Source organism: Poeciliopsis prolifica, unplaced genomic scaffold (assembly GCF_027474105.1).
Source record: "Poeciliopsis prolifica strain line A6 unplaced genomic scaffold, Auburn_PproV2 SCAFFOLD010, whole genome shotgun sequence".
Taxonomy (NCBI): domain Eukaryota; kingdom Metazoa; phylum Chordata; class Actinopteri; order Cyprinodontiformes; family Poeciliidae; genus Poeciliopsis; species Poeciliopsis prolifica.
The window spans coordinates 13,344,410-13,367,542 of record NW_026562385.1 but is presented as its reverse complement, the minus strand read 5'-3'; the positions used below and the strand labels follow the sequence as shown (position 1 = coordinate 13,367,542).

Sequence of the window (23,133 nt, the reverse complement as noted above, 5' to 3'; positions counted from 1 at the left end):
TGCAAATATAAATCTGTGCAATATTCATAAAGCAAAGGACTTCACCCTGTCCTGATCGTTAGCAGATGGTCTCATGTTGGACTGGAGAGGACATTGGGGACCAGATTCCCTCCTGCATGGTGTGGGTGCTGATGTACTCTGTGGGGACTTCAATGTGTCTTGGTCAAACATCTCTTCTTTAGGTTTGCTGTGTTTAAAGGATATTGTTTAAAGTCTTGTGCTTTGGTCAGATGCAACTCACAGCTTTCTGGTTTCTGGTCTCTCTGAGCTTCTCGCTCTGCCATTAGGCCGGACCTATTGGTTCTTTGCGGAATGATGACCAGATCAATGGCAGCAGCAGTTGCTTCTCTGCGATCACTGCTGCATTGTGTCATGGTGCGCTCCAGAGCAGTCGACCGCAGGACTGTAACAGTTAATGAAGTGAACTTGATTTGAAGCACCTGGATGATGCTTCCTGTCTGAAAGCTGAGGGAATCAACAAAGGGGAGCTTTTTGCACACAGCCTCTCTCTGTCAGGGCTTCATCTTTGTTTTTTAAATAGTGTCAATGAGAGGTTATGTCATGTATTACATATTCTATCACTCTAGAGGATACTGGTAAGTACTTGTAGAACCAGATGAAGACTAGATTGTTTGTTTATGTCCTGGTTCATGATCATAGGTGGACATATGAGTCACTTGGACATTTCAGTGGGTTTGAAAGACTTTAAAAGATTAATTCAGTGGCAAAACACAAGTCTGCAGTCGTCATGTGTTTCACTAAATTGTGATAAGTTTAGACGTGTCCGGCTGAGAGACCTTTTAAGACTCTAAATATAAGTTTCTGAACCCAATAAGGAAATAACTTTTTCAGCTTCTAACAGGTCTTTTTCCAGAATGAACTCCATCCACCTTCCCGTCAACACTGACCAAATTCTTCTCCTCATGAGGAGAGTATTTTTATAGCATGAGGTCAGTGTGTAGTGTTGAGTCTTATGGTGGGCAGGTTGGACACTAAGAACAGCAAGAATAGGACTGAACCACTAATGTTTCGTTTTCACAGAGCGACAGATCAGTTTGATACGTTGTAAAAACCTTCCACACAAACCTTACTGCGCCCCCTTCAGCTGGAGGTTGATAAGCCAATGGGACGATACGGTTAGGGCAGAAGTATTGGCATCCTTTGACCAGGTACAGAAAAATTTTACTGCTTACGACAAAGCACAAGACATGGTAGCGTATATTGATTGTTTGTTGCTGTTCTAGCCTGATGCTATGCTAGGTGTTTGGGTTTGACTATGCATGTCCAGTGAGAGTCCAGCTGGAGACACAGAGAACTGTGGAAAAGCTCTCCTGAATATGCCATATGTGGCGTACTGACCTGCATTGACCCATACCATACTGAACCGCACCATACCGCTCAGTGGAGACGAGACGCAGCAATTTTCCTTTGAGCAGAATCTCCAAGCCTCTTGGCTGCTTTTCTGATGAATGTTCTTCTCTTTCCTGAATTCAAATGGATTAGACTCTTTTTGGATTTCTTAATGTCAAAAAATTTTAAAAACTGAGTTAATTTCCATTTAGCTTCACAGTCTTATATTACCTCTTGGACTGTTGCCTTGCAGCATGAATGTCTTGAGTTCAAATCCCGACCTGGGGTATTTCTGCATGGAGCTGAGATGTTCTGTCCAAATTTCTCTCCAGGTACTCCGGCTTCCTCTCAGGGTCTGAAAACCTGACATATTCAGTCTCGCTAAATTAGCCCTTAGCTATGAGTGTGTGTCCATCACTTGTCCTGTGTTTCCATGTGACGGGGTGGCGACCTGTCCAGGGTGGACCCCGCCTCTTACCCACTGACCATCCCTTGATGGCCCTACCATAAGCTGGCATATATGACAGGTGGATGGAATATGAATTAAATATAGTAGTGCTCTTTAAAAACCGTGGAGTAATACATTGGGTATGAAAACATTTGTGAGACCCTGTATGCTGTAAGATTAAAGAGACCCCAACCCGACCCCAGAAACCACATAACCATTGTGTTTGTCGACTTGTCAAAACCAAATGCTGTTTTCTCCACATTTGCCACCTGGTCTGACCATACAGAACCTCGTTCAGAGTTCACTGGGCTACTTGTCTGAACCACATGCAGACAGTGTTGAAACTAAAGTCGCTGCAGGAAGTGGAGCTGAGGGGACTATAGGTGAGTTCTTCTTATGCCGTGTTAGGACCTGCAGTTACCCACTGCTACGAGTGGAGATCTTTCAGGATGACAACTCAAACCTGGAATTGTGACTTTATTCTTCCTACATGCAAAAAACAAAAACATCTAGCAGGACTGGACAACAAATCACAATAAACACTTGATCAATAGCAATAGATAATACATCTGATAGAATATTCAATATGTAGAATATTCAGTGAGCTCTGATCCAGAACTGCGCAGCATTCTGGGAAAGACTCCAGCTGCTCAACCTCTCACGGCCAGCTGAGCAAGATGAGTGGCATCAACAAACTCGGTCGCTCTGTGGTTACCCTAGCAACAACCTGTTCAGTAAATTGTGCAGTAGCGGTTTCCACGGCGCCTCATAGCCGCTTCTAAATAAAAAAACAGCAGCATGGAGTGAAATCTGGTAAACAGTAAAGGCTACACCACCAGTTTGGGAGAATTTTAAGCCCAAAATTAATAAACTGTTTTGTAAGACCATGTTATGGTAAAAAAAAAATAAAAATAAAGATTAAAATAACAGCGACCTGGATCACACCTTGTTGAAATTGGTGATGCAGAATCTGTCATTCTGCAGTCACAAAAAAAACAAAAGACATTGCAATATCCTGGATTCTCTGTACTGCTACTTGGAGAACATCACTTCCTTCTCCAGACTGAATAGTGGCTGGTATTGTTGCACAGATTTATATTTCAAAAATGCACCTCAAATTGCTTTACAGTTTCACTGACCACCTGAAAAACCCAGCAGCTGTTGACTTGATTTGGGTGACGTCAGAGAGACTTGGAGCTGTTATCAGTAATGATTGCAGCATCCATGGCTCTCCGGCTGACAGCTCAGTCTCTGCTGGGTAAGTGATCCTGACGGGGGAGGAGGGCGTAGTCCTGCTCCTCTCAGGGATTAGGACAAGCTCCTTGGGGCATTTACATGTGAATAGATCCTGGGGCTGCAGTCCAACTGCACCCCCTCCCTCCGTCTCTCCCTCTCTGTCTCTCAACCTTTCTTCACTCTGCTCCTGACAGCAGGGACAACCAAAGGGAGGCTGCAGGGAGGGAAAAAAAAAAAGAGTTCCTCACTGTTACCAAAAACAAACTTTGCCAGAACGGGTTTGGGAGGTTGCGTTTAGAGGCCTTCGCAGCCAACTGGGGATTCCCTCTGCTGGCGTTTGTGGATCGGAAGAAAGGTAGGAATTGTTGTTCTCCTTTGGCTGTTTTGGTTTTGTTTCTGCCTCGTGGATTTGAGTCCCTGATATTCCATGCTTAGTGTTGTGGCCTAACAATGAAAGCAGATGGGACTGGTCCACTCTGGCTCTCAGGATGAGGGCTGGGGGGAAGGAAGGCCTGCGCTCCGTTTGTCTCTAACTGCTGACTGCAACAGGTCCTCAGAGCCGGAGCTGTTTCTTTAAAGTCCACGATTATTGGCGAAACTCGTGCTCTATTTTTATTGAAGCTCCGCTTCTTTTTAAAGCGTATTTAAAATGATCATAGAATCAATGAAACTCTTCATTGGTCCCTAAAAGCCCACACTGATCCGGTATGGTTGTAGTGGGCCGTAGTAGACCTAGAGCTGGTAGACTGCACCTCTGTGAGAAAACTATTTCTGTTTTTAAGGTACAAGCAAATATCTTCTTTGTTTTTTTTTTTGTTTTTTTTTTACAATATAGAAAGTTTTGGAAAATAGTAAAAATCATTTTAGCAGCAAACTTTTTTTTTTCTTACTTTCAGGCCACCAACAGAGAAACTTGCTTTCTTTAGGAAAATAACTACAAAATGCCCATTATAATAATTTATTTGATCCTATATTCTAAAGAGTTTATCACACCGTACCACCATTTATTTTGGGTTTGATCTCAGGTTGGGCTAATTAACTCTTACTATGCTCAAACCAAAATAACTCTGAGTTAATTTCTCCTGTGTTTATATTCTACTCTGTGGAGTTACATGAGCACATTTGTTTGTAGTTGATCGCAGCCCCTTTCAGAGCGACTTGTTAACATGTTCACTGCGCCTCACGCTCTGCTGAGACATATGGACTCGGAATGGGATGTCAAAGTCACTCCGTCGAAATGACGCCCCCGCTCCCCCTCAGTAGGCTCCTGACTGTAACTTCTCTGTCCTGACGGGAAATCCTGGATTATAGGACCAGTGTGAAATCATCCGAAGCAGAGGCAGCAGGACTTCTGCTGATGACCACATCGTATCGTCCTCAAGTGTCCATCTGACCAGAGAAAAACTATGACATATTGAGGACGCTATGCTACAACTTTGCTCCTATTTAAAGGGACAGTATTATGTAAAATTTACTTTTTTGAGCTTTACATCATCTTATAATGTTTTTCTCTCATCAAAAACAAAACTGGACGGTTGCATTGAGTCTTTCATGCTTGTTTGAGAAATCTTTTAATTTCCCCTGCCAACCATTCAGGGGTGCCTAAACACTTGCAGTCACAGAGCTCTGCCTGTTTCCATAAAACTCCTCCTCAGAGCTCCAGCGGAGCTCCTGTCTCACAGAGTTTCCCTCCACCAGGCCTTCCCCACTCAGCTCCTCCAGACTAGCAGCAGCAATTAGTGAACACCCGTTGCAATGGCGCATCGACTGAGCTCTTCACAGGAACTACTTCTCAGCAGAGTGCTCCTACGAACGGTTGTTAATGGCATAATGAGAAGCATTGTTGTTATAACTTCCTGAAGGTAGAAAATCAGAAAGAGCAGGTGCTTCTTAAAGAGACAGACACCCAATTGCAAGGTGTCTAATTGCAAAGTCAAATTTTCATTATATTATGTGACATACAGCCTTTTTATAACAACTGAAGGTAAAATAGTTACTTGACATAAGATGGCACTAAGTGTTAGAGAAATAAATGATACTGCCACAACCTGCGTGTATGGAGATGTCAATGCAGAGCTCGGCGCCTGCTGTCGAGTTGATATGCTCAACTGGGCATATCAACTCACGCCCCTTTGGTTCTGCAACTTCATCCTCATGATCTGAAAACACTTCACATTGTTTGATGTGAAAAGTCATAGAGATCTATAAAGAGGAGTTTGTAGTTCCAGCTTCTGAGTAGACTGTCAGAGTTTTCATAGTGTTCAGTCTTATGTATGTGTGAGAAGCAGCTGATTGCCATTCATCTCTGATGGTGATGTTCCCCCTGACACCAGACTGGCTTCTGACTCAATGCACTGTGTGTCATCTTGCTTCAAAATGGGAAAACCCTTGTGACTGAGAATGCTCGAATCAGTCAAAATGATTCACCTGGAGTCATCAGAGCGATAGAAAAGTACTGAAGATGAAAGGAATTACTCTCTGTCTGAGCTTGCTTCAACATTTTTTGGAGGGTGCATAGACTGACTAGCTGTGTGTATGCGTAAGGTCAGCCAAGGCCAAGGAGAGATGTCTGCACAGTCAGTAACACAAGTGGGAATTTGCATTGCACACAGAATACAAGCGCTCCACAGCTAGCATAAGTCCTGCAGTGCATCTTCACCTGCTAATGTCCAGCTGCACCGCAGGACTTAGAAATAAATCAACAGTTCAACAGTCGGTCAGTGAGGGTGAAAAAAAAAATCTGACTTTCACTGATGGCTAGTGATGACACTACAAAAAGTCAGCTCTGTAAAGTCAAAGGAAATTAGTAAGGATGCCTGATATTGGATTTTTGGTTGGTATCTGATATTCTAAAACTTATTTGGCAGATAATTAATGCCGATACCGATATCTTTTTTATATACTTACTGAAACTATATGGCTTTCTCTTCTGTGAAATTAAAATACTGTATTATCTTTGTCAATTTTGCCTGCTACCAAGTGCAAATGCTAAAAAGCAGGCCGAAAATAATGAAACACTTGAAAATTATTATTTTTAATGTCACATTTCTTCATGACATGGCAATATTCAAACAGCACAAATCTGACATTGTGCTGTGCTGCAGGCATCATTATCACTGGTTTATCATATAAATACAACGCCTTTTATATCGGTGAGTTATTTTAACGGAATGGCCGATGTCCGATATTAAATGTTAAATATTATTGGCCAATACCGATACCATGCCAATCATATTTGCATCCATAGAAATTAGTGTTACTCGATGGTGCTAGTGCTCTTTATTTGACTTTTGTAAAATAATTTAAATCAAGAAGATGAGCAATGAAAAGCATTAACAATACACACAGCAGCAGCAATGCCTCTTTCTTTTATATTGATGTTGGAAGATGAGGCACTAAAACCTTTCAGTTTAAAAACATCATCACTGGCAGATTATTTCACTTATAATACAGAAAAAATGTCATAACCTTTTGAGTTCATTTTTTTGCTCATTTCAAATTGAAAAAGATATGTCACTGGAAACTAGACTAAAGTACTTGGTACAATTTTGTGTTTTTGCACCTGTATGAAAACATATTTTCTGTATTTTTCTAATGCACAGAACTCACTCTGAAGTCAACATTCCTACTGAACCAGCGAACTCTGGCCCAGTTGTCGATTAGCAGTGAGATGTTTGAGGATCAGAATGAATCCTTTTTCTCTCAAATCGTTCCTGTGTAAATCCTCATCATTGTCTGAGTGCGTCGGTCTGTTTGGACTCGGCAGGATTAGCTCTGTTCTGTGTGCGCTCGGATATTTATAGCGGATCAAATCATGCGGACTGACTCTGGTCAACGGCCTCTGTGTTCCACCACGCACCATTTGTGCATGTGGGCCAAAGCAACAGCTGCTTTTCGCATCTTGTTGAGTCACAGCACATATCACAAAGTCATGCTACATGACTTTGTTGGTCTATTTGCAGGAACATACAGCAGGAGGCTTAAAGGGAGGAAGTGTGGGGGTTGAGGGGTTGTCAGCACCGTCCAATCCTCTTACAGCACAGACAGATACATGCAGTCACACGCAGACCGGAGCCCATAGGCTTCATTCAGCTAAGTCCTGCGAGGCAGCATGCCGCTGTGTGCGTGAACACACTCTAAGCCCGAGGAGGCTAATTATAGCTGCTCTTCACCTGTGTGTGTGTCATTGTCCAATTAAAAGTAGACTTGGCTACTGGAGCCATAAATCTGGCCTCTTTTAGAACTTTAAAATCGTTTTGGATTTTCTGCAGAGCTGTCATTAGAACAAAAACTCGTCTGGAGATGAGAAAGAGAACTATTTAAAAACACCCTGACTCAGAACACTGACACCGTATTCCTGAAACTGCCTCAAAGAAGTTGTTTGTGTGTGTGTGTGTGTGTGTGTGTGTGTGTGTGTGTGTGTGTGTGTGTGTGTGTGTGTGTGTGTGTGTGTGTGTGGGTGTGTGTGTGTGTGCATGTGTGTGTGTGTGGGGGGGGATGGGTGTGTGTGTGTGTGTGTGTGATGGGTGTCATCTATTCCTCATTTTAAAGTCAATTTACAGGAATTAATTTTACACCTGAAACTTATAAAACTGCAGCGTTAGCATGCCGCCTTGTTATTTTCTACTTCTTCATCATTGCAGGAGATTGGAAATAACTAACTCTTTAAACTTTTCTTCGTTGTGACGTTTGCTGTAAAAGTAAATGGATTACCCTGTATGCTAATGGTGCTAAGAGCTGTTAGCCATGCACTGGTGTTTTTATCTACATGTTCTTTATTCAAATACTAAACCAACATGATCATACATTGATAATTGTAAGCACTATGTGAAATTTTCACTGTCACATTTACTTGAGTAACGTTCTGGAAAATATGGCATAAAATATGACAGCATGGTAAAAAGACGTGACAAATCAATATAGTGGGAATTTAAATAGGGCAGAATAACACATGCTAATGATGTGTGGCAGTTAATTCAATTTTGCATAGTTTCATCATCGCGAATCACATTCTTTAATCCAGTTTATATTCAGTTAGTTGATTTTCATCAACAGATTACTGGGGGAGGATTTGTTTTCTGTGTGTTTGTTACTTGGTTCTGTGTATCAACCAGTCAGTCCCTAAAAGACAACATCTCACCTAGCAACAGGATCAACCACAACTAGCAACAGGGTCAACCACAACTAGCAACAGGATCAACCACAACTAGCAACAGGATCAACCACAACTAGCAACAGGGTCAACCACAACTAGCAACAGGGTCAACCAAACCTACCGACAGGGTCAACCGACAGGGTTTGGTTGACCCTGTCGGTCAACCGATGGACTAGGGTTTAGTAACTGACAGTCAGAATGGCTTTTAAAGGCTTTCAGATCCAGGTATGCCAAAGGTAGGAGCTGTAAATTAATTCTGAGGACAAAGTCATGTTGTTCCCCAGTTGAACTGTTGCTGTGTTCGTGGGACAGAATCCCAGTGTGCACTAAGATGGACTACTCCATCGGGGTTGTGGGCTGGACTCTTCCTCAAGCGGAGCACTTTGAGTTTCTTGGTGTCTCTGTGATGGTAGGACAGATGGATAGACGGATTGAGACTTTGTCTCCAGCAACCTGGTGCTGCTCTGATCTGTTGGCACAGATAAGGGTGAGCAGCTCCACCATCTTGAAGTGGAGCCTGATGAGTTGAAAGGATTTAGTTGAGGTGGTCAGCATGCCTCCTGACCACTTCCCTTTAGGGTTTCAGACCCAGATCTTGCTGGATGAACTAGATATTCTGTCTGACCTGAGAACAGTGTAGGACCACTCAGAATTAGTCTGGGGTGTCTTTGTTTCCCCCATTGAGCTGTTACTCTTTTCAGATCCATTATGGATGGATGGAATACTACTCAATGCCAGCAGTTTATGGGCTTTTGAATTTTTCTTGCATATCATATTATTACCCATGAAGTCAACATGTCTGCCTGCTCTATCAATTCACATTAGTTTCTAATTAGTTTTGAAAATCGATTGGCAGATCTACGGTATAATAGAATCTAGAAGGTCTCATCAAAGTTGGTCAGTACTCTCAGGCCTGCATGTAGATATTCTGACATCCTGTATCAGAAAGCAATCTAAACAATTCTATCCCCACACACCTTTTATCCTCATTTTTCCTTCATAAGGCAGTCTTGTTCTTGAGTTTATTGCATCAGAAAATCTAATGCATGTTCTGTGTTCCATGTTCTCAGAAGCTGCAAGAAAGTTGCTGACAGCCCCGCCAAGCCTGATGGAGGAGAGAGGGGATAAGGAGAGCGTCATCATGGGAGACGAGCAAGCGGATGGAGGCAAGAACCACCAACACCAAAACATCCAGACCTCCAGGTCAGAAAAGGGTCAGTGTGAGGAGGAGCACGCAGAGCCAGAGGAGATCGGGAAGGAGAAGGGAATGGGAATCGAAGAGACCAAGAAAGAGTCAGAGCTGGAGGCCGAGGTGCAGCTGGAGCTTCGCCAGTCCGCCCCTGTCTTCCAGACCGGCTTCATCCGAGGCACCGACCTGTTTGGCTACGTGGGCATCGAGGCGGTTCTGGACCAAATGAGGCGCAAGACCATGAAGGCTGGCTTTGAGTTCAACATTATGGTGGTTGGTGAGTTAACAACACACAAACATAAACCCACACACATTCATATGAAAGAGAATGAAAGTCAGAACTAGGACTAGTGTTATTAAAGTCTTGACCAATAAATGATGTCAGCTGTTACAATGAGAAATGTGCTCATTAATACTGAAAGACTCCAGTCCAAAGAAAGGTTTATTGAAAGTTGCTCTACTGCAGTAGCCTGGTAAACGCTCGCTGCTTGTTCTGTTCTTTATTTCATAGAGAAACGCTTACTTCCTGGAGATCTGAACTCTTTTGAGGTTTTAATTTTTCCCAGGTGCCAACATTTGTAACGCGCCAGTTTGACGCTACAAAGCTAACCAGAAATTCTCTGCGCTATGAACAGCGATTCTAAAACAGATCAGAAAATCCACGTCGACTTCTCCTTCTCCTTTTGCAAGGATTTCTGATTGGCCCGGTAGAAATCCTGCCCAGTAGAAATCCTGCCCAAAAAAGTCCACATCAGCGGGAGAGAGCCCAGACTGTCTGCCAAGCTGGATTTGAATTGAGCCGCACAGTTCAGGAAGGCAACAGCCAGACCAGTACCAGACTGCCTCAAAGGGACAACGAAGAAAACGCAAACAAACTTAGCAACCCAAGAGTGAGGTGAAAACAACATAAAGAATGAAAACAAGAGCCGTGTGAAATGATCGTCACACAGGAAAACAGGAAGTAAATGAAGCAGAAAGCATCGGCGGAAATGACCTTCCAAATAAAACATCGAACAAGATTCAAATGGAGAAAACGGAAGCTGGCTCACCACAAATCAAGAGAAACCACTCAAAAAGAAATGAGATTTTCCCTGAGAGGTCACGTCAGTCCTGCGTCACGCTGACAGTGAAGCACCATGAAGCAGTGCGTGTTGGGCTGTTGCTTCTCATGTGATGGTAATGCTCACAGCCTCACCTGCTCAGAATTTTGGGAAAACGTCTTCAAGGTCATTTCACACATATTTAGGGGAAACGTTAACACCTTCCCTCCGTGTGTTTGGGATCTTCCCTCCAGAAGTTAAAGTAGTTGAAGCACAAACTAAAGCAACAGGGTTTGCCTCATTAAATACTCCAGTGATAGTCTAACAAAGCTCCTGCTTGCCATAGTTGGATTGAAGATATTCATGGCACAGTTAGGAAAAAATAAGATACAGCACAATGGGATGCTATGACAAAGTTATGGAGATCTGGTCATAATTTCCATTAGATGGAATTATGTAGAATATGACCAACAGTGTATTTTTATTTCAATGTGCATGTTTTGCTATGTGCTGCTGTGCCTTTTACTTGTTGACAGATTATTTCACTTTTCATATAGAAAGCGGAAGTGTGACTCTGTGAGGAAGTGGTTTAGAAAGCTGCTGGGCCAATTTGCTCTATACAAAGTTTAGATGATCTGCACTTCCTCTGCTGTTCAACTGAAACTTAACCAAGTGTGCACAAGTTATTATTTTCAGCCATTGCTCACATTCAGGCTACCTGTTGTTTTATGCAACTTTTCCTGAAACACATGCATACTTCTTTATTTTTTATTTGCCTGGTGAGCTCAGTGTTGATAAATCAGGTCACAGAGGGCTGTGATTGAACCGAGATTTGGTGTCTAGGTATCCGTGCTCTGCTGCAGGAGCCTTTGGTTTGATTTTTTTTTTCTCTGCATGTAAATGTAAACGTGCGCCCGAGGCCATGTGTAAAGACGGTTTTATCAGAGCGGAGGCTGAACGTCTTCTGTTCGCAGGTCAGAGTGGACTGGGGAAGTCTACGCTCATCAACACTCTCTTCAAGTCAAAAGTCAGCCGGAAGTCCTGCACACCTGACTATGAAGAGAAGATATCCAAAACAGTCAAACTGCATGCAGTCAGTCATGGTGAGCACACTCACACGCACACACACATAGTACACAAAGTACTATGTGTTAGGCATTGCAAACACACTTACAGATCAAGCCTGCAGCTTTAGTGTTTCCAGAAAGTCGACCTCAGGAAAGCAGTACTGTTGGTTTTCAATGTGTTCTTGCCTTTGTTCTGGCCTCCTGTGAATCATTTATATCCACTGATCTATTCAGAAGCAGCTCTCACATCCTGCTTTCACATCTCTTTTCCCTGAGCCGCTTGTGTCATAATCAGGAATGCTGAAAGTCTGTTTCACTCTGGAAGCCTATGAAGCTTTGAACGCTCAATATGCAGGAAGGGGTGTAAGGCACTAGTTTTCTGAAGTTATAGTTTGTAAAATCATTTTACACATGGACACTTATGAATTGTAACAGCTTGGTTCACAAGGAATGAACATGGATTCAGATAAAAAATAATAATAATCTCAGGATGATTTGACAGCCCAGTTCTGTCAGGACCTAACAGTTGCAGTTCGGGTTCTCTTTGACATTGTTCATCATTTCCTCTTTGTCATGAACTTCTTCAGCTTACATTTAAAATTTAACAGAAGCAGAGTCAGGACCATGCATAAACACCACAAACAGTTTTTTTTTTAAATATCCACATTTTCTCACCAAGCCTCTGCATGAGTCAGTAAATCTGTTTCACAAAGAGTCCACTAGGAGCGTCCAGATCCAATACTGATATCAGAAATCGGTCCAATTGCAATCAGAAAAATGAGCATAACTACAGAAATAGCTGGATAATCTGAGCCAGTTGACCTATCAGCGCTATCAAAAACGAAAGTTTTAAGTGTAGTTAGCATAGCCACCGATGGTGGTTAATAAACGCTTTTCCTCTAACGGTGAGTTGCTTTTCTGCCAAGATGATTAACTCCAACAATCCAAACAAGTGTCTGATTTACAGACAGCTGTGAACAGAACCCAGAGGAATCCGATTCGGATTACAATCACCTTGGACAGTAGTTGTAGTCGTGAGGTTCTGAGTTTGCAAATAGCTCAGTCTTGGTCAAAACATTTCTACATCAGCAAAAATAATAATAATAATAATAAATAAAAAAGAAAAAGTCCAAATGCATAGCAGTTTTACTGTAGACGTCTCATTAAGATTTGTTTAGATGTATTTTCAACAAAGCTCCTCACTGGGTGCTGCCAGGAGGAGAGAAATGGAAACAATACAGAAACCAAATTTCTACTTCCTGTTGGCATTTAAAGGATTGTTAATGTTGGCAGTACTGCTCAGCCAGCTGGGGTATAGAAAAGCTGCACATTGAACTTCCATGAACTCTGGCATTAAAAATAAAGCAAGGAGTAATGAGTGATTTTTTTCCCTTCGTTTCCATCAGCGGGATCCTTACCGTAGAGGCAGTAGTCTTTGGGGTTGATGAGGATGGAGATGGTGCTCATAAGAAAAGCAGGTTTTTACTAAAACACATTAGTGTGCATGAAGTCACCTTCCAAGCCCCCTTTTTCTCTTTTTCTCTAACTCTTACTCTCCCTCTCTACTTTATATATATATATATAAATATATATATATATAAAGTAAATTTCTTTGTCCAAGTTTTTTTTTTTTTTTTTTTGTGGGCACAAGGCCCTTATTTGAAATTCGGCTGACAGGAAAGAGGGCAAGGAGAGAAAAGCAGCAAATGTCGGGTCTGGGAATCGAACATGCGACGGCTGCGTCAAGGACTCCAAACGTGGGCTATGCTGAACCCCTGTGCCACCACAGCACGCCATTCCCTCTCTACTTCTAACCATAGTCATAAGTTCATTCCCGCCATGTCCCTGACTGGTGGAGCACTGGGAAAGTGACCTCCGTTGGTTGGCAAACATTGTGAAAGTGGACATTTATAGAAAGTATGTACAAGTAAACACACACACACACATACAACCAGAAGACGCATGCTTTTGTTTCCAATGAAACTAAATGCTTCTCTGTAATGGCAACAACAAAGGCCAACTTTATTACAGGTTAGTGAAAATCTGAATGCTCCGTTTCCAGATGTTTGCTGTCATGCTTCCGAAAAGAGGAGATTCTTGTGTGCTTACTCAACAACGACTTAAGCTCTAAATGATAGTCCTTACCTGCTTAGTTTTCCTCAAACACTCACCAGCATGCGCACACACACACACACACACACACACACACACACACACACACACACACCTTTACTCTGCCTCAGTGAAGGAACTCTTAAATCCTGTCATCACACAGAGATCCATGGCACATAGAGTGCAGCTCTGGCTTTAAATCAGCCTGAACCTTTTAGCCAGCGCCAACGTTAAGCTTCGATCTCAGCCTGTTAAACGGCTCCATCTCTGCACATGTCAAGGTGAACCTGTGTGACAATGCTAATAATTCAGTCTGGACGTTTTTAGAATCCAGTCAGAGAGTCAAAACATGCACAGATCAGTGCATCTTTGCAGTAAAGTTCGATCAATTACCCCAGTTAGTAAAATGAAACAAGCTGATTCCACACGGTCACTGAGCGAGAGCATTCCGTCTTTCTGGTTGAGTGTGTATCAACAATATTAAGGAAAACTCCTGGGAACAATCTATGAAACTGAAAGGCTTAAAGATTTTCAGTCCTTCTTCACACTTGCTGTGCAAATAGAGCATAAAATGTCTATTTATGGTGAGTAAAACTGAATCCATGGCGTTGGCTCATCCATTTCATCTGTTCTTTGCAGTAATTGAAGAAAAAGGGGTGAAGATGAAGCTGACGGTGATCGATACTCCTGGGTTTGGGGACCAGATTAACAATGAGAACTGGTGAGGATGGAATCAAACCAGGACACTCAGTAACCAGGAAGGGAATTGGACATAGAACCCTGAGGGAAACCAGTTGATAAACATTATTCTCTATGCTCCTCTAATCTGGAGCAAATGTCTAGAAAGCAGCCGAAACGCTGAGCTTTTTAAATAAAAGTTTAAAACGCTGCTGATTGGAGCTGCCTTTGATTATCAGAAAGTGGAACATCGATCAATATATTTGATGCATTTTGATGATGGCATCTGACAAATTCATAATAATTGTCTCATAATTGCTGATGTTTTTTGAACTGCTTTATTGCTGAAACGTGCTGCACTTATGAACTTGACCCGATAGGAAAATGAATTACATTTCCCAATTATTATTGAGAAAAAGACCAAAAATATGTTATCATGAAATGAACAAGCCAAAGTGTGTATCTGACGACGACAGGTGAGGATGTGTTTCAATAAAGAAAAACAGGAAATAGAAAGAATGATAATAAAACCATTAAAACATCATGAGTGGGACTCAGAGAGGTTGTACTTCTTCATCATGTGTCCATTTTTCTAGCACATGATGACTGTAAACAGGAAGTCCTGACTTTATTCCTAGTCTACTTCCCTGACATCTGTGTTCGTCTCTCTAATAATTCATTTTGATACAAAAAGCCGATAAACATTTAAGCTTCATCTAGGAATAAGCTTTTCTTCTGGCAAACCAAATGCTCCCTATTTAGAAAAACTATGTATATCAAAATGCATCACTTTAAACCAAACAAAATGTCCACTGGGAAGGTTACCATGGTTTCAATTAAACTTCCTGTTTGATTAGTTTTTTTGTTGCTGGATTTAAAAATCAAGTTGGATTTTTTGTTTGTTTGGAAGTCAGATTTTATGTCACTTCTGGTCACATGGACTTTGTAGATTTTTGACTGTATGTCTGTTTGCTCTCATGGTTGAAACTCTAAAATTGACATATTTCATATTGGAGGCAAATTGTCCCGAAAAAACAAGAAAATCACCCAGTGGGCCTTTTTTCTACAGTTAGGATGGATTCTATCATGTTCTGACAGATGTGATGAACACAGTCAGTTTTGCTGAGGGCCAGCAAAAGAGTTTGAAGTTTTTCAATAACACGTCATTAGACGGGATGAGTACTATTGATTATAGTTCTATTGTAATTTGTCAACAATGAATAAACATATGATAATCCCATGCTGACCCTTGTCTGGCGCCCATTCTGCAGCTGGGAGCCCATAGTGATGTACGTGAACGAGCAGTATGAGAAATACCTGAGGGAGGAGCTGAACATTAACAGGAAGAGGCGGATACCTGACAGCAGGGTCCACTGCTGCATCTACTTCCTGCCTGCAACCGGACACAGGTAAACATCGCCACCAGCGGAACCAACCACAATGATTCATCCGATGTTCTAATGCTGCTGACAGTCCATCAAATGTTTGGGTAAAACCTGAGTTGCATCAAACAGTCACAAACAGAAATGAACTTTATATTTCGCCACAGATTACACGCATAACCCCAGGGCCGACTTACACGCCTGTTTTCAGAGTGAGTCGGTGAAAACCTGTCAGTGGCAAGATGATGATGAGACACTTTGGATTGTGAAATGACAAAGCTTGTGATCAATGGCGTTGTTCACATCAGGCAAATCCAATTCAAGTCCACTTTTTTGCCCTTATGGGACCCACGTCTGTCAGATCCATATGTGGAACCAACTAATGAATCACGTTGCTTTCTTTACATCAGTTTATCTGACTTTCATGTCTTTGGCGAGAGAGATGGCTCATAATTCTGAACTTTTAAGAGAAATCTGAGTCAGTGAACGCATCACAATTTTGCTTAGCAGAGACTGCATAAATAGTTTGGTTTATTTATTTTGTTTATTGATTTTGGATGTTTAAAATATCATCCAGCTCCAGTGTTAAATGTCATTTGGATATTAAAGATTATTGATCTTCGAGAGGGCGCTCTTGAAGTTTGTTATTAGTAGAAAATAGTCTCAACAGGACAATTTCGTCATTCATCACAATAATTTCTGGGACAAACTCTGGGGCAAATTTGCGCAATAAATAATTTGCAATTTATTCATGACCGGCCCGATTGTGTGAGCAAACCCCAAGTTCCCATTAAACTCACAATAGAGTGGATTAAGTGAGTCGGTCATTTGTTGTCACATAAACAAACACACAGAGTTTCTCAAAAAGTCAACATGACACATGATGGCGGCAGCATCATGTTGTTGGAATTCTTTTTTCAGCTGGAACATCTGTTAGATTTATTTTCCTCCCACTCCATAACTGTTTGCCGTGTGTTGACCTGTTGCAGTGAAGGGTTTGGAAGTGTGTGATTTTGTGACACTCCAGCTGGACTGTGTGTTTTCAGGCTGCGCCCCATCGACCTGGAGTTCATGAAGAGGCTGGGGAAGATAGTGAGCATTGTGCCTGTCATCGCTAAAGCAGACACACTCACCGTAGAAGAGAGACAGGAATTTAAAGAAAGGGTGAGGCGTCGCACTCTGTACATCCATGCAGTCTGAGCCTTTTTATTTTTGCCTCTGTTCTAACTAGCATTAGCATTCATGACAGACTGTATAGACAGGGGAAAGTTTGTGAGGTGTGTCAACAGCCTTGATTAAGACTCGCCTTCTGGCTGTGATTGGTTTTATTTTGATTACACTAATCTCTACAATAGTTACTAAGATTAAATATAGCTCTGAAAGTTAGGAAGAACTCATTGCCTTAACACCAGCTACCTGGTTTCATTTACACAGTCAGTGATCAGCTTCAGTTTATGTTGCCTCATTTAACAGAAAGTGTTAAATGAGGCAACTTTATGCCTCAATGAGGTTAACCAGGTTAAATAAATTCCCCTCCGAGACAGACAATGTTCACAGTGTCACACAAACACACACACGCATGCACACACGCACACACACACATGCACATACACATACAGCTGTTACCATGGCCTCATTTTTAAAGGTAAATGTCAGGACTGTCATAATAGAGCCAATGTTTCTATGCCTCTTGTTGCCTCTTGCATTGAGTGCCGTTTACACTGAGGAGAGCATCAAGACCATCATGTGCGAAAGACAAAAGCTCCAGCAACACTATTCCAAAAAGTTCACTTTGAAGCATGCAGTGTTTGTTGAATGATTGACTTTTTTTTTTGCAGATAAGGAAAGACTTGACATCCAATGGAATTCGTGTCTACCCCCAGAGAGAGTACGATGAAGATCCAGAGGAGCGCCTTCTCAACGACAGAATCAGGGTGAGGATTCTAAGCCTTAAAACGACCCACAGGAAGAACCGAGAGAGAATTTGTCTGATTGGAGGACGGTGGACGCTTGTTGAACAGGACTGGCTGTCAGAACAGATGTTTTATTGTTTCTGAGCGATCCAACTAACTAAGTATAATGGCCATAACAGCAATAATAGGACCAAATATTTCAGTCTTCTGTTGACTTGTTTCTATGGAGATTGTCTTGACGGAATAACCGATGACTTTTCCAGGAAAGCATTCCCTTTGCTGTCGTGGGAACTGACAAGGAGCACCAGGTGAATGGAAACAAGGTGCTGGGCCGGAAGACGAAGTGGGGAATCATTGAAGGTGAGTTTTGAGTTCCAGGCCTGTTTTTAAGGTTTAGGCCTCACACTGTCTGTGGTAAAAACATCAGGATCCTAGTTTTGGCGTGGCAGACTTCAACAGCTTTACCAGCTGCTCCCTCCAGGCTGCCAACAGGTTGTTTTGTGGATTTAACGGTGGGAAAATACTCTTTCATCAGAGCTGCTCTGTGAAGGTTAGCACAGAAAAGTCGAAGTTTAACTGAAGCAGGGAAATGGTGGTGAAGTCAATGGGGGTGCTGTTTTTTGTTTTTCCAAGTACCAAAATTTGGGAAAATTATATGTGATTTATGCAACTGTCAACTTTGTGTTATTCAATAAATAATGAAATCTTAATGCAAAATTTCTTTAAAACTGTCTTTAAAAGTCAATTAAAAATCTCGTCTTTGCCTTAAAAGTATCATTATTTGCCGAATGACACTTCATGACAGCAGTCATAACATTCATAAAGACTCCTTCATGCTTATGACAGTGTTATCTCAGTCTTATGCACTTATGCAAGTAAAATGTTAATAACACTTCCTGTATGAACATGGACTGAAGGGTCACTCTGACATGAAGAAGATGCCACTCCAAAGGAAATTACAAATCACAGCTTGCAAATGAAGGTATTTGAATATTTTGAGGACATCTGATAAAAAATATTTGAGCATTGTTGACACCGTCCCGACTGTGGTTTAAGAGGGGGGGAGGCTTTTTCGCTGCATGAGGGACCGGTGGGCTTCACAACAGAGATGACGGCATGAGGAAAGAACTTTGTGTGGAAATATTGAGACAACACCTCAACGCACCAGGGAGACAGATAGGTTTTCCACATGAATGACCCTAAGGATGCTGCCAGATTAGTTCCTAACAGACCAGTTCTGTCTGGAGGCATGGGCCAAGATTACAACAAACTGATACGAGAAGCATGTGGACAGATATTCAAAACACTTGACCCGAGTCATAAAGCTTAAAACAGGAATGGCTTGTTATTTGTCTTTTTATGTGTATTGAATGATCTGATGGAGCTGATCGATTCAAAAGTGAGACTGGATGTTGTGGAGCACAAGTTCCAAACAAGGATGTGACTGATAATGATGACTGATAATCTGCTGTTTTCTTTTCATGCAGTTGAAAATGTGGCTCACTGTGAGTTTGCAAACCTGAGAGATCTTCTTATCAGGTGAGTCTAAGTTTACTGCTGATCTTTATTCGAAAGGCATTTATCTTTATGAAATGGTCAGTTTCCTGATAGCATCAAAACTGCTCAGATATACAGTTGTGTAAATCTGGAGTTTATGAAATTATTAAAAATGATTGTAAGGAAAAAACATGCCAGTTCTTCATTAATAGACAATATGGGCTCAACGTCACATAAGTAACCTTGTTAAGAAAATGACTAACTTTATAGAGTTGAAATAGTTCAACCACAGCACTAAAGTGAACAGTGGAAGCAGAGCCTCTTGAGCAGCACATCTGAGTGGAGACAGTTTACAGATTAGAAAGTTTAATTTTGACAGCATAATCACAAAACAACTTTTGGCTGGGTATGAAATTTTTTTTTCTTCTTTTTCCAAATGGCCAGGTGAGAAGAGGCGTTGACTTCTTATCATCTTGACCCTCCAGTCGAGATGCTATAAAAAAAATGATATGTTGCTAGAATTGATCTGACTTGGTCAATGCATTACTGCACCTCTTCTCAATCCGCTGGATTCAAATTTCAGCTCAGTTTTACTTGGACTCCCTCTGGTAGATTTTCTACCAATCAGCGAACAGAAGAAGTTGTGATAATGCCTTCGATTCTCTGCTCTGCTGTAGGATTGTCGCCTGGCTCTAGTTTTAGCGACGGCAGCGCAGCAAGTGTGTGATCCCGTTCAGTTCAAACACATTTTTAGCACACATATTAAGACATGGACGGGTTATGGGCTACCTGCTGAACTCTTCAGTAAGGCTGTGGCTTCAGATGTTTCCTGTGGGAATTTTTTTTTCTTCCACATCAGCACTTTTCACAGGAAACCAGTTTGTGTCAGAGCCACGGAGCCCAGAAATTGTCACCGACTGTTCTCTGCGCAGGTCTCACCTCCAGGACCTGAAGGATGTGACCCACAACATTCACTATGAGACGTACCGCGTGCGGCGACTCAACGAGAGCAACATGAACTTCAGCGAGCTGGTCCTGTCCAGCTGGCCCCTGAAGAACGGGACCGACACATGTGAGACGGAGAGCCAGCTCTGATCCATCCTTCGTCCACCCTGTCCTCCTGAGCGCTCGCCAGGGTGAGCCTCTGCCCTCACATCACGGTGAAACACGGGAGAAGTTTTTTCTGTTTCTTTTTTGTTTTTAACAATGGGACCAAGTAGTGGAATACTTTGTCTGAGAAATGCGGGAGGTTTTGATGTAAGATAGAGGAAATGAATTGCAGCTAGATGTGTTGGACAGGGAGGTCACAGCCATGACCTGGGAGGACAAAGACAGGTGGGATTAAAGGAGGCTGTAGTGTGAACACACACTTCGTTATGATGTCCACAGATATGTTGGCCTTGCTGTGTGGAATGATGCTCAGTTCAGATGTTGCAGTGTGTAAAACAGGAGAATTAAGCATTAGTTAGAACCCCCTGCTGTGCCACGAACTTACCTTTTAATTTGACAAATTATGCCATTAATTACCTGCATGTGTGATTTGAGCTGCATTATTTTTGTTTTGTTTTTTTTTTTTAAAGGGCTGCCATTATTTTATGAATTTGATCTGTTAACGATAGAGCTAACTGACTGTAGAGTATATGAACTAAAAGATTTAACTGTAGGATTCGGTTTCCTTAATACTGTCATGATTTACGAGCTGCGTTGATTTGTAGGATTCATGCCCACACTGGACAGATCTGGGAACTGACTCTGACATGATATTCAATGTGATAAGCCCGAAGAAGGGTTTCTGTTAAAGCTGCAGTATGTAACTTTTGTAAAAGAAATAATAAAAAATAAAGCTTTTTGACGTATTTGTTTAAGCTGCCACCATGTCCTGACAGTTTGCTATGAAACAGATCATCTATGAACAGATCAATCTCCCCCACCTGATCCCTGTGCTGCTATTGCCGTCTGAAGGAATGCACTGACCAAAATCAACCAATCAGAGCAAGGAGGAGGGGCTTAGCGCTGTCAGTCATACTTGTAAACTAGCTTCTTTTTGTGCGTCTATGCTAGCCTTAGCATTCACGACAGGCTGTACTGATGAGGAGAAGCTGTATTGTAGCAGAAGAAGCAGCGTGTACATGAGCATGTTTGACAATACTAAGACCCTCCACCTGGCTCTGATTGGTTGTTTCTAGTTTGCAGAGGGGCTCTATTTTTTCACAGATTATCTGTCTCATGCTATACTATCACAACACCGTATAGCATGTGTTGTGACAGATGTCTCCTGTTGTGACAGTTTAAACAAATATGTGAAAAAAAAAATTCATAAACGTTACATTCTGTGGCTTTAAAGCTTCTTGAAAGCTTGCTGCCCACATCAAAGTGCCAAAATAACATAAAATATTGTCAATTTTCAGTTGTTTTTCAATTTAAAGTGTAACTTTACAGAAATGTTTTTAAGTAAACTCCTTGTTCTTGCTGGATTGTTAGTGGACGTTTAACTGTAGCTTTGCTCAGTGCGCCTCCCGGTGGAGAACAAATAAAGAGAACATCCATCATCAAACGTTTTCTGCCAGAAAAAAAAATCTGTAAACAGTGGAAGAAGGAAAAGTTTCATGCTTAATGAACATCCTCTGAAAGTGTTTTACGAGCGTTTAGTAAACCATGTGTTTGTGTTCCTACTGAGACTGAATAGCTGTGAAACATGTAGCATGAAAACTAAGTGTGTTCAATAAAGGGAGCTGCCTTTCTCAACATGTTTGAGCTGTCCACTGTTTCCAGGTCAGATGTCGCTTTTCATGTACTTCATGTTTCCTTTAACGGTTTGGTCGATTTTACAAAACCCAAAGTTAAACTAGTCATCTGACTTTTTTGTCAAGCACACAAAAATACATTTATTTACATTTTATATGGCAGACCAACATAAATTGGTGTGTCATTGTGAAGGGGAAGAAAAGCAATACCTGGTTATTAAAATGTTTGTTTTAGAAATAAAACAAATCTTCAAGCTGTGTTGTGCATTTGTGTTGAGTCTGCCAGCCCGTTCCTTCCTGTGGAAAGCAGAATGCATCTGATTTCAGGTCTCACAGTCTCACAGTTGGATTCACATGCGGAGTAACATTTTATCCACACATGAATCTGTGAGTAAGGATTCACCCCATTCGGTTCTCAAAGAAATCGATGCCTTTATACAATTGATACAAGAAAAAAGATAATCATTTGTGTCAAAATTGATCAAGCATCCCATTTCATTTACCCAAATCATTTAACTTTGCTACAGCATCCAGAGAACATGTGACTCTATGCAGCCAATTAAAAGGGTTTTCAGAGAAACGTCCCTGTGAGCCAAAAGGACAGAAAAAACAAGAGATGCCAAACGATGCTGCATGCTGTGCTAATGCTACGAGACTGATCTTTCGGGGCAACTTAAAAAGTTTGGTTTTGATATTATTTTTACTTAAAGCGACTGTGTTCTGTTTGTAGATTGTCAATATATTGTCTCTCCTGCCTGGAAATTGAGCTGTTAGCGTGTCATGACACGCTGTCATGACACGCTAACAGTGTTCAGTCAGAGGCTTCTTCAGATTCGTTGCAGGACTGACTGCTATCCTTGCTCCTCGCCGTGTTATCGTTCACAACTCTTTGAAGATATTTGGATGATTAGAGTGGTGACAAAGACGTGTTTTCTTTCAGGATAAATAAAGTGATTTTTAATTTAATTTTCACCTGATTGCTAAGTCCCACACCATGCAACACTTTGTTCTACTGAAAAATGTTAATCAGCTGACGGCTGCTAAATAGTGAAGCAGCAAAACAAACCGATGTGTCCCCATCAATTAGCCCTCTGTTTACTGGTAAATACATTAGAGGCCAACATGGTTGAAAACTAAGGTTATAGAAGGTGACAAAGCAGAAAATAGCAGGAACCCATAGCAGCCTCCTCTGTTGTTCATTAATAAAGGGAATATTATACAAAAGTTTCTAGAAAGAAAATTGACTCCGTTTGGAAAAATATGTTTAGTATTTTTTGAAACGGAATTTATTTTAGTTTAGAACAATCCAATTTTTTGTCCCT

At 41.5% G+C, this 23,133-nt stretch overlaps 1 protein-coding gene across 3 annotated transcripts in view; it reads left to right on the top strand.

Annotated features, from left to right (window-relative positions):
* septin12 (septin 12) overlaps window positions 1–21,816 on the top strand; it is a 45,910-nt gene extending 24,094 nt beyond the window's left edge. For 2 of the 3 annotated variants that reach the window (XM_055035340.1, XM_055035341.1), the window contains 9 exons: window positions 9,260–9,655; window positions 11,393–11,521; window positions 14,237–14,318; window positions 15,547–15,684; window positions 16,704–16,821; window positions 17,496–17,591; window positions 17,834–17,930; window positions 19,058–19,109; window positions 20,000–21,816. In XM_055035340.1, coding sequence (XP_054891315.1) covers window positions 9,260–9,655; window positions 11,393–11,521; window positions 14,237–14,318; window positions 15,547–15,684; window positions 16,704–16,821; window positions 17,496–17,591; window positions 17,834–17,930; window positions 19,058–19,109; window positions 20,000–20,162 — 1,271 coding nt within the window. In that variant the 3' untranslated portion in view covers window positions 20,163–21,816. Of the gene's footprint in view, window positions 1–3,151; window positions 3,390–9,259; window positions 9,656–11,392; window positions 11,522–14,236; window positions 14,319–15,546; window positions 15,685–16,703; window positions 16,822–17,495; window positions 17,592–17,833; window positions 17,931–19,057; window positions 19,110–19,999 lie in introns of those variants that run through there. The other variant, XM_055035342.1, reaches the window with a different exon arrangement.
* The last annotated feature ends 1,317 nt before the right edge of the window (window positions 21,817–23,133 follow it).